Here is a 13864-nt window from a genome sequence, read left to right as displayed (position 1 = left end):
TGTCAGAGGCAGTCCCTCTTCCCATTACTATGGAACCCACTTGGACACTGAACTGTCATGGGCTACACCTGTGCAGGGGTTCCAGGTCATCTCCACAAATAGTCCTTGGTTGGAGTATGAGTCTCTGGGAAGTTCCCTGTGTTCAAATTATCTTGTTCTGTTGCTCTGCTTGTGGAGTTCCCGTTCCCTCCAGCTCTTACTATTTCCCACTTCTTACATAAAATTCCATTCACTCTGCCCATCAGTTGGCCATCAGGCTCAGCATCTGCTTTGACAGTCTATACTGCAGAAGCTTTCAGAGGCCCTCTGTGGCAGGTTTCAAGGTTGTTTTCTGTTTTCTTCTGGCTTTCAGAGGCCCTCTGTAGCGGGTTCCGAGGTTGTTTCCTATTTTCGTTTTCTTCTGATGTCCATCCTCTTTGCCTTTCAGGATGGGGATTGAACATTTTAGTTAGGGTCCTCTCTTTTGCTTAGTTTGTTTAGATGTACAGATTTTAGTGGGTTTATTCTATATTGTATGTTTATATGAGTGAGTATATACCGTGAGTGTCTTTTTGCTTCTGGGTCAACTCACTCAGGATGATCCTTTCCAGGTCCCACCATTTACCTGCAAATTTCATGATTTCCTTATTTTTCATTGCTGAGTAATACTCCATTGTATAGATGTACCACAGTTTCTGCATCCATTCTTCAGTTGAGGGGCATCTGGGTTGTTTCCAGCTTCTGGCTATTACAAATAAAGCTGCTACAAACATGGTTGAACAAATGTCCTTGTTGTGTACTTGCGCCTCTTTTGGGTATATGCCTAGGAGTGGTATGGCTGGATCTTGAGGAAGCGCTATTCCTAGTTGTCTGAGAAAGCGCCAGATTGATTTCCAGAGTGGTTGTACCAGTTTACATTCCCACCAGCAGTGGAGAAGGGTTCCCCTTTCTCCACAACCTCTCCAGCATGTGTTGTCCCTTGAGATTTTCATCTTGGCCATTCTGATGGGTGTAAGGTGAAATCTTAGGGTTGTTTTGATTTGCATTTCCCTAATGGCTAATGAGGTTGAGCATTTCTTTAAGTGCTTCTCTGCCATTCGATATTCCTCTGCAGAGAATTCTCTCTTTAGCTCTGTTCCCCATTTTTTAAGTGGATTACTTGGTTTGTTGCTTTTCAGCTTGTTTAGTTCTTTATATATATTGGATATGAGTCCTCTGTCAGATAGAGGGTTGGTGATGATTCTTTCCCAATCTGTAGGCAGTCGCTTTGTTTTGATGACGGTGTCCTTTGCTTTACAGAAGCTTTTCAATTTCATGAGGTCCCATTTATTGATTGTTGCTCTTAGAGCCTGTGCTGTTGGTGTTCTGTTCAGGAAGTTTTCTCCTGTACCAATGAGTTCTAGGGTATTCCCCACTTTTTTTCTAGCCGATTTAATGTGTCTGGTTTTATGTTGAGGTCTTTGATCCACTTGGACTTCAGTTTTGTGCAGGGTGATAAGTATGGATCTATTTGCATTTTTCTACATGTAGACATCCAGTTGGACCAGCACCATTTGTTAAAGATGCTATCTTTTTTCCATTGTATGGTTTTGGCATCTTTGTCAAAAATCAGGTGTCCGTAAGTGTGTGGGTTTATTTCTGGGTCTTCTGTTCGGTTCCATTGATCCACCATTCTGTTTCTATGCCAGTACCATGCAGTTTTTATAACTGTTGCTCTATAGTACAGCTTGAGATCAGGGATGGAGATACCTCCAGAAGATCTTTTATTGTAGAGGATTGTTTTAGCAATTCTCGGTTTCTTGTTATTCCATAGGAAGTTGAGAATTTTTCTTTCCAGGTCTGTAAAGAATTGTGTTGGCAATTTGATGGGAATTGCATTAAATCTGTAGATTGCTTTTGGTAAGATGGCCATTTTTACTATGTTAATCCTGCCAAGCCATGAGCATGGGAGATCTTTCCATCTTCTCATATCTTCCTCTAATTCTTTCTTCAGAGACTTGAAATTTTTTTCATACAAGTCTTTGACTTGCTTGGTTAGGGTTACGCCAAGGTACTTTATGTCATTTGTGGCTATTGTGAATGGTGTTGTTTCTCTAATTTCTTTCTCAGCCCTTTTGTCTTTTGTATACAGGAGTGCTACTGATTTTTTTGAGTTAATTTTATATCCGGCCACTTTGCTGAAGGTGTTTATCAGCTGTAGGAGTTCCCTGGTAGAGTTTTTGGGGTCACTCATATATACTATCATATCATCTGCAAATAGTGATAATTTGACTTCTTCTTTTCCCATCTGTATCCCCTTGATCTCCTTCGACTGTCTTATTGCTCTAGCAAGGACTTCCAGCACTATGTTGAAGAGATATGGAGACATTGGGCAGCCTTGTCTTGTCCCTGATTTCAGAGGGATTGCTTTAAGTTTCTCTCCGTTCAGTTTGATGTTGGCTATAGGCTTGCTGTATATCGCCTTTACTATGTTTAGATATGTGCCTTGTATCCCTGATCTCTCCAGTACTTTAAACATGAATGGATGTTGGATTTTGTCAAATGCTTTTTCAGCATCTAGGGAGATTATCATGTGGTTTTTTTCTTTCAGTTTGTTAATATGGTGGATCACATTGATGGATTTCCGTATATTGAACCACCCCTGCATACCTGGGATGAAGCCTACTTGGTCATAGTGGATAATATCTTTGATGTGTTCTTGGATCCGGTTTGCAAGTATTTTGTTAAGTATTTTTGCATCAATGTTCATAAGGGAGATTGGCCTGAAATTCTCTTTCTTAGTTGAGTCTTTGTGAGGTTTAGGTACCAAGGTAATTGTGGCTTCATAGAATGAATTTGGTAATGTTCCTTCTGTTTCTATTTTGTGGAATAGTTTGAAGAGAATTGGAGTTAGCTCTTCTTTGAAGGTCTGGTAGAATTCTGCGCTGAAGCCATCTGGTCCTGGGCTTTTTTTGGATGGGAGACTTTTGATGACTGCTTCTATTTCTTTGGGGGAATCATATAACTTTTAAGAAAATGAGATTGATGAAAGGAATTTGATTTAAAAGGCATAGACTAAAAAAAAAATGTGTGATGAAGTACATTGAAAAAGAAACTAAGTCCAGAGGCAGGGAATGAAGCCTCAAAATTCTATCCAGTGCTTCAGTAATAAGAGGATCAGGAGGGGAATCAGGGTTTGCATCTTGTTAGTGATGTAGAAAAGCACTTCAGACAGCACAGGGAGGGAAGATTCATTTACTGGTGCAGCTTTGATGACTTTCAAAGGCTGCAAGTGGTGGTCAATACTTGGTGATTGTAATATAATGTAATCATCATGGAGAATGTATAAGAAATTTGTAACAAGAGAAGTCAAATGCAAAGCAGGATTCAAAGAAGGAACGAAGACTGTCCACTTTGGATTTAAGAGTGAAGTGACTGGTAGCAGGGGGCCAGTTTTGGGGAAGGGATAAGAAGAAGATTCATGGCAAAGAATGTTTTTTGGTTTCGAAATATCTTAATGAGATGCCATGAGCTGCTTTACTGGAAGCAGGCTAGGATCTTCCGATCTGGGTGCCAAGGATGAGCAGATACAATGTATGAGAGGGAAGATAAATTATCAAAACTTAAAACTAAATAAGTGAACAAGGTTGGTCGGCATAAAAGAATAGAACATTGACAACATAAAGACAATAAAGCTGCAGAGTGTACTTTTGAGAGCCAAGAATACATAAAATAAAATAAGACTCACAAAGAAATAATTTTCTGATATTTCTTTTGAAATAATCAGAAGTTTCTTAAGGGAGAATCAAAAATGATGAACAAAGGCAGCACTTTATGTATTCAAATATAGGATTGATTATTCTTGTGTGTAGAGACACAACACAGACTAAAGGACTGTCTAGAACAGTTAAAAGAAATGATAACAATGTGTCATGGAGATCAAGGGCAGTAAATCTTACCTCTCTCAGAGGATCATTAAGTTCATTCAGAATATTTTCTTCATCGAAGATCTTGCCTTGGTACCGGTGCTCATAGTAATCATGAATCTTCTGGCGCATATCAGCTGGTAGCTTGTGGAATGACATGTATTGTTCCACTTGTTTATACTATAAAGAGAGGAGACCAATAGAGAACACTGTTAGGCCATATTGGAAATCATCCTAGTCTGTTGCTGCACTATATTCAATAACTTTGTAAGTGTCAATAACAAAAAGATTTGACACTGGCCAAATCAGGAATTAGGACACCAAGGTCGAATGTAGTTACAAGTGTTATACTGTATAAAGAATTTTAAACAGTGACCAGGTGACCTTATTCTGAAAGAAATGGGATGTGGAGAAAAGGCAGCTCAGTTTTAGGAATGTGGCTCTGGAACAGAACTGATGGGGCCAGAAGAAAATTGGTAGGAGGGCACTATGTTTTACGAGTGAGTTCTAGATGAGCTCAAGACACTGCTTGGCTCTTCCTTGGAAAGGGGAATTTCATTACTTTTCCTAACATAACGGGATTCATCTTAAACCTCTGTCTAAGATCTGAATCTACTTAAAATTTGAATCTAGAGGCAGAGAACTTGACAGCTCTTTGAAGGTCATAGTTCTTAAGTGACACTGATGGCTAGAAAGCTCTGAGCTCTCAGGAGAAGGCTCCATTTTGGGATGTAAGAGAATGTCAGCATGATACCAGTTCTATAGAATTTTTATAGGCAAACTTTAAAGGAGATATTCAATTCTGTTTAAGCAACTAATTCTAAAACTTGTTTATAAGACCTGAGGAGGCAGTAGCTTTTGGGAAAGTCTCTAATCTTAGAAATGGCTTCTCTGATGTGTCTTTTATATTTATATTAGTAAATAAAAAATACAGCTAAGATAACAAGTAAGGTCATCAAATAGGAGCATAAGAACACAACACAGATATTTGTCTGAGAAACTGTTTGAAGGAAAGAATTCTGGGTATTGAATCCTTATCTTAAAAATAAAAGTCTTCCTGTGGGTCAAATATACATTAAATTTGGGAAGCATTCCCTAGGTGTTTCTAATGCAGATATTAAAAATGCTTTATTTTGATGTGTGTGTGTTTTGAGACAGGGTCATTGAAGTCCTGGTTGGCTTTAAACATCCTTATTTCAAATTCAACAGATATTCACATTTCTGTCTCCCAAGTGTTGGGATTAAGGACATGGACCACTATACATAGCTGAAAAGCAATGCACTAATTTGTATTGTAGTGATGATACAATCAACACACAAACAATTTCAGGTTTTTACATTGGGTGATGTTACTGAAATGAATCTTCCATTAAGCCAATGATTCTAAACCTGTGGGTCACGACTCCTCTGTGTGTCATATGGCAGATAGCCCGTCCTGCACACCAGATATAGCTAGTTACAGATAGAAAGTAGGAACAAAATAATTTCATGTTTGGGTGTTACTACAACATGAGGAACTGAATTAAAAGGCTAAAGCATTAGGAATGTTGAAAACCATTGAATTAAATACAACACAAATGATAGATTTTCTATCTTTTTATACTAACAGAGTCCTTAGGAAAAGGTCTATGTCTTTCTCATTTATTATTTTTAAAGATTTTATTTATTATGTATACAATGTTCTGTCTATATGTACACCTGCATGCCAGAAGAGGGCACCAGATATCATTATAGATGGTTATGAGCCACCATGTGGTTGCTGGGAATTGAACTCAGGACCTTCGGAAGAGCAGACATTGCTCTTAATCTCTGAGCCATCTCTCCAACCCCTATTTTTATTATTTTTTACAACTTATTTACTTTGTGTCCCGGTTATAGTCTCCTCCCTCATCTCCTCCCAGTCCCACTCTCCTTCCCACTTCCTCTCTTATCCCTCTCCTCTAGTCCACTGATAAGGGATGTCCTCCTCTAGTGTCTGATCTTAGCCTATCAGGTCCAATCAGGACTGCCTGGATTCTCTTCCTCTGTAGGCTGGCTAGGTCTCCCCCACCAGGAAGAAATGATCAGACAACTGAGTTCATGTTGGAGACTGTCTCTCCTCCCATTACTAGGGAACCCACGTGGAGACTGGGCTGTCTATGGGCTATATCTGAGCAGGGGGTCTAGGTCCTCTCTATGCATGGTCCTTGGTTGGTGCATCAGTCTCTGCAGTCCCCTCTGGGAGCAGCTTGTTTTGGCTTTGTTGGTCTCCTTGTGGGGCTCCTGTCTCCTCTGTGTCCTTCTATTCCCCCTTTCTTTCATAGTACTCTCTGTGTTCTGTCCAAAGTTTGGCTGTGAGTCTCTTCATCTGCTCAACTATGTTCGTAGCAGCTTTATTCCTAATAGCCAGAATCTGGAAACAACTTAGATGTCCCTCAACTGAAGAATGGGTACAGAAATTGTGGTACATTTACATGATGGAATACTACTAAGCTACTAAAAGCAAGGCAATCATGAAATTTGCAGGCAAATGGATGGAATAGAAAAGATCATCCTGAGTGAAGTATCCCAGAAGCAGAAAGACACACATGGTATATACTCATTTATAAGTGGATATTAGCCATGTAATATAAGATAAACAATACTAAAATCCATAGTCCTAAAGAAGGTAAACAGCAAGGAGGACCATAGGGAATATGCTTAATTCTCTTCCAGACAGGAAAATAGGAAAGACACCTTAAGTGATAGAAGAGAGGGAACAGGATGGGACCCTTACAGATGTCCCCTAAAAGACTCCTCCCAGAAGGCCTATGTCTCTTTATGTCATGTACATAATTACTGTACCTGCAGCAGGTGATGGCAAATGTCACTAACAGGCCTTTTAAGCATCCAGTCATGGCATTTTCCCAATATTTTCCTATATATAACAGGATATTCTCTGATATTTTATGCAGAGATTCATTTTTATAAATCATTTCCCCGAACTTAAGTTCACAAAACTTAATTGTCACAAAAATTTCTTCATTAAATGACTATACTATTTATTAATTTTTAAAAGCCCGCCTGGAGTGTTTGAAGACTGAAAATTTGCATATCTGCGCCCAAAATTCTGAAGCAACCTGACACAACATTTTGATTATATGTGTCAACTCTTCACCTCCATTGTGTATAAATAAAGCCAAGTAACTAGTTGAAAAAATTCATTAAATTTCAATGGAGATTTCAAACGTGTTGTGCTCTAGTAGCCTCCTTCCAAGGAGTTTGGGATTCATTCTGCTTCGTACCCCAGTCTGTTGATGTGAAATGGTTTCATTGACTTCGAACTCTTATGCAAGACAATGCATGCAGGACGCTAGCTTCTGACCTGTCTATATTTCTGGAAAAGTCCTTTGGCAAAAAGAAGTGGGACATATGACACAATGTTTAGGTATGAACTTCTGTGGGATAATCCTGATTTTAGCTTCTTTATGAGAGATGCAAATCTAGCCTCCACTGATGGACTTTTGGCAATTAAGCCAGACACTCAGCATTCTCTAGTTCTCAAACATTGGGCTCATGGAGAGCTTGTGCTGTGGAGAGCCTCTTTGTTTTGGGGTGCTCATTTACATTATATTTTTTCTGTGTCTTTTAATTTTTTTTAAAAAGTGGTTATTTTGTGGAATATAGTCCACAAAATATGTGTAATCACTGCAGTCCAGTGATTCCTGTAAATATCCAACATTAGAATCAATAATCAAAGTGTCGAGTGTCAAGACTGATGGATGACTCTTACAAACACAAGCATGCATCCACAGATGTGTGTTTAGTGCTGGCAGAACAGTGCCTTCCTTTTTCTGTTTTTTTGTCCTCTCTTCTTTGATTCAATAATATACTGGGGCCCAACTGCTCAGACCTTTGAAACTTGAAGCAGAACACATTTTGCATGGCTTATTCCTTGCCATGCACAGCAGGCATGTGAAACGCACCATGAAAAGAAGGACATGACTTGCTAAAGAAAATCTGTGCCTGCATGTGAAACCTACATGCTTAAGAAAATATCTGCTCTCTGCCGGTTTACTGGATGGAAAATTGTCACTTAGCTAAAAATTAGCATTATGCATAAAATATTTCATTATGCACACTGTCTTGCCTGAATAAAGTTACATTTCCTCTTAAAAGTCAGTTTTTATGTATTGCAGGTTATTAACTTAAGATGACATTCAGTTAAATGATTCCTTGTTATCTGATCCAAAGTCCTGTGGATATTTATTGCAGTTTATTAATATTGAGTTAATTCTGATTTTACAGTGCATATTACTTATTCACTCATTTTAATAAGAATTAACTTTGCCTAGAATTAGCTATCTAATGATTGTGAAATGAGTTATTTGAGAAACAGTCTGTTTGCAAGCGTATGTGTGTGTATGTACGTGTGCTTCTGAGGATGTGTGTGTGTTTGTGCAAATGTGCATGCTAGGATATCCGGTGTCTACCTCTGTTGTTCTCCATTGTAAAGCCTTTTCCTCTTAGTGAATGAAAGCTCCTCACTTTAGGTAGTCTTGGTGGTCAGAGAGCCCTCTGTATCCACCTGTCTTTCCTCCTAAGGCTGGGATTAGAGCAATAACAATAACAATGCCTGCATTGTTATACCAGAGCTAGGAACTCAAATTTACATATGCAGTCTTGCATCAAATGATTTAGCTCCATAGTACTGGATCAATTGTTAAAACATTATCAAGGACCACTAGCAATTAAGAATTTATTAGGAGACAAAGGGCTCATGGAAAAAAGGCAGGGGCAAAAAATGAAAAATGCTCCGAAGCTCCACAGAGTTGGATGTGGATTTTCGAGTAAGGGGAGCCTCTGTCATGAACTCAGTCGCCTGCTCTTTAATCACTTGCCCCTGGCAATGCGGCCTTACCAGGCCACAGAGTAAGAGGATCCAGGCAGTCCTGGTGAGACCTGATAAGCTATGGCCAGATGGCAGGGAAGGAAACCTCCCCCTTTCAGTGGACTAGGGGAAGGGGATAGAGGGAAAGAGGGTAGGATGGAACTGGGAAGAGTTGAGGGAGGGGATTGCAATTGGGATATATAATGAATAAGTTATAAAAAATTAAAATAAAAATAAAAAAGAACTTATTAGTAAGATGTATCTGTAGCCTCTACCCAGATCTCCTGAATAAGAAGTCTACATTCAGGACACAGCAGTTTGAAGCTTCATAAACACTAAATTTTCAAGCGTTTCTCTGTATCACGTACCAGGTTATCTTAGGACATAAGAAAGCATATCTGAGTTAGAACAGGGAAAAATAAATTCCATTTTTTTTGGAAAGCTAAGTTTAAGTGGCTGATGGCGCATGGCCATGCTTATATGTAGGTCAGGCACTTAGAGAAGGAAATACACACGTCATCGATGACTAAGAGACCAAGGGATGGTGTGTCAGCTGAGGAGAAAGCTGGTGTAAAGCAGAAGTGGCATTTAAAAACAGTTGAGATGGGGAAGTGGTTCAAGTTAAGGATATGAATAATAGTCATCTAAATTTGAGAAAATACTAGTAATAAAAGAACCTAAGTAGAGAGCCCAGATCTAAATGGGAAGTGGCCAATAAGAAAGTGTAGAGAAGAGGTTCAGGGCAGTCGACATGTTCTTAGAAATTAGGCAGACATCTCTGTTAGAATATAATGCTTGTGAGAAGCAGGAGCTGGCTTTGTTCCCCCCACACATGGCAAGACTTGCTTAAATACAGGGAAGTATCACTGCCATGTTGGATGGCCAACAGAAACAACTCTTTGAAGAAGCAATGTGGTGGTATTTGGAGATTAGAAGTTTTATATAGTCTCACAAGTTCAAAAACGGAGAGGCTATCAATGTTTGTGTTAGTTGTAACAGTATAGCATTTTTTGAAAATTACTCAGTGTATTTAATAGTCACCAAGAAAAATATTTATGCAAAACATAGATGTAATTTTTTCTTAAGCATACAAGAGCAAAATAAAACTTACTATAATTAAAAGGGTTACTTTATTTCCTACTTAAATTATATTCCATTTTAATTTTTTTTGAAATTAGAATATGTGAAAATAATATGTGTATATAATTAAATATAAAAAAATTAATAGCATTTATTATGAATGGCAACAGCCCATTTTTAAACTCAGTAGTCTTCAGCAATGTTTGCTTTTATTTCTTATATGGATTAACTTCAGGAATTATTTATTCACTGCCATAAATAGTAGTTACCCATCTTCCATACCTCAAATCTTCCTTTACATTCTATAATTATTACAATAGTATTTAATTCTTCCCTTGATTGCTAAAATTACATAGCATATGTACCTTCATTTATTGCTTAAAGAACTGTAATTATAGATGAAATGTTTCAAATTTTCTCCTTCATTTCCACATCCTAATTTGTTGCTTCTAGAAGGTGATTATGATTCTGTACTCAGAACTCAAGTTCAAAAGCCATAATTCTTCCTTTGTAAACAATGGCTACAATGCCAAGTGGAAGTCTTGATGACATTTATATTCATTTTTTGTTGGACTTTTAAGTCATGTTATAATTTACATGACTGGCTTTAACTTTGGTCTCTATAGCCTAATAGCCATTGTAGATTCTTTAGAAAATTTCCTGTTAGTTCGGCTTATAACCTCTATATTGGCTGCACTGAAACAATCCCTCTAAGAAACACATGTCAAAAAGTATGTGGGATATAAGTTTCACAAATCTTTTCTCTATAAAAATTATAAGCCTGCAATCAATCATATTACAACACACTAGTTTTAAAAGCAATGGGTCTAAAAAAGGTTGTTTTATGCATGCATATGATATACTTTGAGTATACTCATCCCACCCCTTCTCTTACCCCAGTCCACATCCTTCCACTTTCACTTTCTTTTCCTTTTAACTAGTTTCCAGAAGACAGAAAATAGGATACTTTTTTATGGGCCCATTACTTTAGTTAATATGATTATGTTCAGTTCAAACCATTTTCCTACAAATGATATAATTTCAATCTTTATGGATGAGCAAAACTCCACTGTGAATATATCACATTTTCTTTATCCATTCATGTGTTGAAGACCATCTGGGCTGTTTCTTAACTTGACTGTTGGGAATCGTGTAAAGATATACATGGAAATGGATGATTCTCTATTTCGAGCTGTCTGGTCCTTTGGGGGTATTTACCAAGGAGTATATGTCTTGAACATCCACAAGCTCAATACGTGTGTGTTCGAGTACACGTACATTGTGCACACAAATGTACGGAAGTCAGCAGCCTCTGTTGATGTCTTTCTAAACAACTTTCTACCTTTTATCTTTGTACAAAGTCTTTCACTCCCTGATTTGGCTAAAGTGGTTGGCCAGCTGAGAGACCAAAGGATAAAATGGCAGCTATCATTAAGACCTAGATTAGGTGTGGTAAAAAAGTTAGTAATGCCCTGAAGGGAGAGCTACCTCACTGCATTCTTTGCCCACCCACTAGAGATACGGTTGCTAGGAAACTGGACCCTCCCCCTAGGGAGGAACACCTGGTCATGGTCAAAGGTCTGGGAACCTTCCTATAGCCAATCGATTCAAAATGTAGCATCTTGACCAATAGATGCTTGCCAGGCAGGAATTGCCCCTGCTTTGGGTATGCTGGGAGGGACCAGAATCTATAACCCACCCAATTAACCTGGGGATGTGCGCTCAGCTCCCACCGCCTCGGCGGTGGGGCTGTGTAGGCCCAAGCTGCAGCTTGTAATTTACAATAAAAAGACCCTCATGTGTTTTGCAACGGAGTCGATTCCTGTAGATCTTTTGGGGGCTCGCGAACTGGGTATAACACAGCAAGTGCCAGGGATTCTCCAGATCTGGCAAGTATTTTGCCTCTCTGGACCATGTTCCCAGCTCACAGGAACTCTGTATTTTTTTTAACCTTTTTTTTTTTTTTTTTTTTTTTTTTAAGAATCTTCATGATACTTTACATCTTAATTTTTATTGATGATGCAATTACAGAATCCTCAGCTTAAAAACTTGAATTGGATATTGTACCTTTGAATTCAAGTTTGAAAATCTATGCTGGACTAGATTTATCATTTATTTAACATATCACTTCTATGTGTTTCTTTATTGACCATTCCTGTGCTCTCTTCTTTTTCTTTATGTCTCCCCCCACATTTTCCAACATTCTAAATTATTTCCTAAGATTCCTAGAATTATTTTTAATCCTATTTTTTCTTTATATTAGCTTAAAGTACACTGATAAGGAATTTAGAAATGATTCTAAGTTATGGCTGACTATGTCCTGAAATTTCAATGTTTAAGAAAATGTAGACTATACACTTGGATTGAGCCTCAGGGAGTCTTTATTGACCTTGTCTTTTACATGCATGCTGAATGTGAAGGAAATGCACAATAGGCTGTGATGATTTCAAAGTGGGTAGTGCTGGGAAGTGAAAAATGTCAGTGTTAAGTGTATCCCTCGTTCTGCATAGTGAAATAGTAGAAAAAAATAGAAATAAAATGATAACTGAAGGAATTAAGGGTAGGGGCAAATGCAACTTGTTTAGTATTACACAATACCAAACCAACCAACCAAACAAACAAACAAAAAAACCCCACTGGTCACATTTTTGCTGTTTTCAAAAGGCTTTTAAAATATAATTTAAAAGAGGACCTCTGAAAGGCTCTGCCCTGCAGACTATCAATGCAGATGCTGAGACTTATGGCCAACTTTTGGGCAGAGTACAGAGAATCTTAGGAAAGAAGTGGGAAACACTAAGATCTGGAGAGGACAGGAACTCCATAAGGAGAGCAACAGAACCAAAAAATCTGAGCACAGGGATCTTTCCTGAGACTGATATTCCAACTAAGGACTATGCATGGAGATAACCTAAGACCCCTGCACAGATATAGCCCATGGCAGTTCAGTATCCAAGTGAGTTCCATTGTAATAGGAACAGGGACTGTCTCTGACATGAACTGATTGGCCTGCTCTTTAATTACCTCCCCCTGAGGGGGAAGCAGCATTACCAGGCCACAGAAGAGGACAAGGCAGCCACTCCTGATGAGACCTAATTGACTAGGATCAGAAGGAAGGAAAAGAAGACCTCCCCTATCAGTGGACTTGGGGAGGGGCATGCATGCAGAGGGTGGAGGAAGGGAGGGATTGGGACAGGAGGAGGGAGGGAACCACGGGGGGATATAAAGTGAATAAAGTGTAATTAATAAAGAATTAAAAAAATGGTGATACTTGGAATTGCTTAAGAAATACTTGGAGTCGAAGGGCCTCGAAAATTCTTGGCAAAAGTTCTGCTAATAAGCTAATATCCCTACACACATTTCAGTTGTTTTCACATGTTAAATACAATAGTCTTGTTAAAACAGCAAGTCCTTGAATTACACTTTCTTCATTTCATTTCATAGGACATCTCCAAATCATATTACATTACACATGCCAAATGATTTTAATGATTATCTATCTGCACATTTACTATTATCATTTCAATCAAAGACACCTTATCTCCCCACTAAAGTCATGGCTAACTTTTTTTCCCATTTATCATTTTTTAAATTTTTATTTTTTATATTAATTACAGTTTATTCACTTTGTAACCCAGCTGTAACCCCCTCCCTCATTGCCTCCCAATCCCACCCAGCCTCTACTGTCTTCTCCTCCCATGCCCCTCTCCAAGTCCTATCTATAGCAAGCATCATACTGTCTATAAACTACACACACACACACACACACACACACACACACACACACAATGAAAAGGGTGGTCCTCCTCCCCTTCTCTGACCTTAGCCTATCAAGTCTCATCAAGATTGACTGCATTGTCTTCCTCTGTGGCCTGGTAAGACTCCTCCCCCCTCAGGGGGGTCCTGTAGGGAATAGGATCTCCACAGGGAGAGCAACAGAATGAAGAAATCTGGGCCCAGGGGTCTTTTCTGAGACTGATACTCCCACCAAGGACCATGCATGGAGATAACCTCAAACCCCTGTACAGATGTAGCCCATGGCAGCTCAATCTCC

At 38.7% G+C, this 13864-nt stretch overlaps 1 protein-coding gene across 1 annotated transcript in view; it reads right to left on the bottom strand.

Annotated features, from left to right (window-relative positions):
* LOC129673534 (potassium/sodium hyperpolarization-activated cyclic nucleotide-gated channel 1) overlaps window positions 1-13864 on the bottom strand; it is a 187575-nt gene that overhangs the window by 85244 nt on the left and 88467 nt on the right. Inside the window, exon 3 of the mRNA XM_055603382.1 lies at window positions 3918-4064. Coding sequence (XP_055459357.1) covers window positions 3918-4064 — 147 coding nt within the window. The remainder of the gene's footprint in view (window positions 1-3917; window positions 4065-13864) is intronic.

This window comes from Psammomys obesus, unplaced genomic scaffold (assembly GCF_907164565.1).
Source record: "Psammomys obesus unplaced genomic scaffold, mPsaObe1.curated_primary_1811, whole genome shotgun sequence".
NCBI classification, from domain to species: Eukaryota; Metazoa; Chordata; class Mammalia; order Rodentia; family Muridae; genus Psammomys; species Psammomys obesus.
The sequence above is the reverse complement of the archived record's forward strand: the minus strand, read 5'-3'. Positions and strand labels throughout refer to the sequence as shown.